The 2,340-nt window shown below is 32.1% G+C and overlaps 1 protein-coding gene across 1 annotated transcript; it reads left to right on the top strand.

Moving 5' to 3' along the window:
* The first annotated feature begins 617 nt into the window (after positions 1 to 617).
* Positions 618 to 1,509, top strand: LOC17882660 (agamous-like MADS-box protein AGL80). The gene is made up of 2 exons (XM_006289277.2): positions 618 to 1,272; positions 1,303 to 1,509. The coding sequence occupies exons 1-2, from the start codon at positions 827 to 829 to the stop codon at positions 1,325 to 1,327; spliced, it is 471 nt and encodes a 156-aa protein (XP_006289339.2). The 5' UTR covers positions 618 to 826; the 3' UTR covers positions 1,328 to 1,509.
* The last annotated feature ends 831 nt before the right edge of the window (positions 1,510 to 2,340 follow it).

The raw sequence follows: 2,340 nt of genomic DNA, 5'->3' as shown, positions 1-2,340 counted from the left end.
TCAAATATATTACAGTAAATAAGTTAAATCAATGAATTTTATTTAATTAAACAAAATTACAGATTATTAAATTAATGGTCATAAAACCACAAATAATTAAGTTTAATTATCTATTTTATATTTGATTAACGAAAATGAGTAATAGAGTGGATTTGATTTACTTGTTGATATATTAAGCCATTTAAATTAATATTTTAATGAAATAATTTATTTTAATATTTTAACCATACGGTAAATTATGCGGTTAACCGTACGGTCAACCAACGATTTTGATACGGCTACGGTTAATAACGGTTACGGTTACCAATCGTAAGTGATTTATTTATACGGTCAACGGTTATAGTTTGGTTGCGCTTAGAAATACAGTTAAGGTTCGGTTGTGGTCATGCCTATGTGTTATCCGATGAGGTGATGATGGTTTAGTTATCTTTTAATTATTTTGTCATGTTTTTGGATAAAATTATGCATTTTGCAGTTGCATTTACTCTTATTAGTTCTTAACCATCTTTTTTTGTTGGTTCAGATGTATTATCAGAGGAGGAAACAAAGAATATTTAGATGTATTATCATGACGCGCTTTCTTTTATTTTTGGTAAAAAAAGACGCGGTTTCTACACTTAATAACCCTTTTTTATTTACAAAGTTCCCTAAAATTCCATTCAACATTATTAGTAGTCAAAATAACCAAAATATTGCAATGTGGTGATAGTTTGACGTTATTACATTCCTTATATCTTATCCTTGGTGTTTCCTATATATATGATCACAAGGATTCTCTTTTTACAAACACACACAAAAGAAAAAAAAAAGAAAAAAAAGAAAAAAAATGGGGAGGAGAAGAGTGACCTTGGATTGGGCCAACCAGAGAGTGAAGAGAGCCAACATTAAGGCAAGGCTTGCCGAACTCATCAAGAAAACGAATGAGCTCTCAAATCTTTGCGATGTGAGAGCTTGTCTCGTGGTGCTTGATCGTGAAGTAGATCAGGTTGTGGTATGGCCATCTACCCAAGAGGCAAATTCGCTCATGGAGAAGTACTACTCTTTGACGGAGCATCAAAGGAACAAGAAGGCCATTGACCCGGAGTCATACATCCAAATCAGTATCGAAAAGATTGAGAAGAAAATAGCCAATACTCGAAAGGCTATCGAGGAGTTGGAGATAGATCATCTCATGTACGAACTCAACAGTGGTCATCAAGAAGGTGACGCCATTTTCGGAGACGGCGAAGAAGGTGACGCCATTTTCGGAGACGGCGAAGAAGGTGACGCCATTTTCGGAGACGGCGAAGAAGGTGACGCCATTTTCGGAGACGGCGGTGGACTTTGACGGGACAGCGACACTCGCAGCATCCTCAAGAGCTTATTTAGGGTTTGTTGTCGTTTTGGATTTGGGGATGTTTTAAGAAGTGACTAGAGGTCTTCATCAATTTATAATCTTGTTTTTCTTTTTGGTAAAGATTTATAATCTTATCTTGTTTATCCTTAATCTTCCAAATCACAAGCTACTTAGCCAGTAAATATTTTCCACATGGATTTTTTAGATATCTTTCTTAATTAATAAAAATCAGTTACAAAGAGAGAAAGCAGCAAAAAAAAAGTGTGTAATAAAAGCAAAATGTGTATTATATAAACACTCATTAAAAAAAGAAACACAAAAAGTGAAATAAAAATGTAATTATGAAATAAATAAACTTGGAAACAAAATCTCTTATCTCTGTGTTTTATTTCACACAATATTGGTAGAAACACTAATTTTTCATATATGGTCTTTTATTTTTCATAATTATTTATAAATACTTTTTCTTTTTGTATTATATTATATACTCCATCAATTATTTGACGTTGACAAATATCTATTGGTTTGTGCTAGTGAGTTACTGTGTAATCATCACAAGATACTTCAATTACAGCATAATGTTAGTAAAAAGGCCCAATTTTTTTTTAATTTTTAAAAAATATATGTAAATGGGTCCAAATTCTTAGTAAAAATGCCCAAAATTTTCTAATTCTATTTATTTTATTTTAAAAAAGCCCATAAAATTTTTAAAGTGTTATAACGGATTCTACTTTTACTAAAGATGGCCCAAAATTTAGCATAAAATCAAAACAAAATCTCAAATTTTTTTTTACTTGACAAATGTCCAAAAATTTTATTTCTTGCCCAAGAGACCAGTTTTATTTTGAGCCGGGGTGTAGCTATCTCCATCTAAGTACGCACAGCGCATAGAACTCGTATGACTATAACGCCCATACTCGAAGAGAAGGTTCAAAGAAATATATAAGAACTTAATACCATCTTAAGTCAATAGAAGCGACGTTTGGCATAGACAACATTGATGT

Source organism: Capsella rubella, unplaced genomic scaffold (genome assembly GCF_000375325.1).
Source record: "Capsella rubella cultivar Monte Gargano unplaced genomic scaffold, Caprub1_0 scaffold_6, whole genome shotgun sequence".
Lineage (NCBI taxonomy): Eukaryota > Viridiplantae > Streptophyta > Magnoliopsida > Brassicales > Brassicaceae > Capsella > Capsella rubella.
This window is presented reverse-complemented; position numbering and strand designations above follow the sequence as displayed.

What these genes read in the sequence shown, in the direction of transcription:
- LOC17882660 (XM_006289277.2), top strand. Translation starts at nt 827, where the DNA reads ATGGGGAGGAGAAGAGTGACCTTGGATTGGGCCAACCAGAGAGTGAAG. An exon ending in GGCGAAGAAGGTGACGCCAT is followed by an intron (nt 1,273 to 1,302) that starts TTTCGGAGACGG and finishes AGGTGACGCCAT; the next exon opens with TTTCGGAGACGGCGGTGGAC.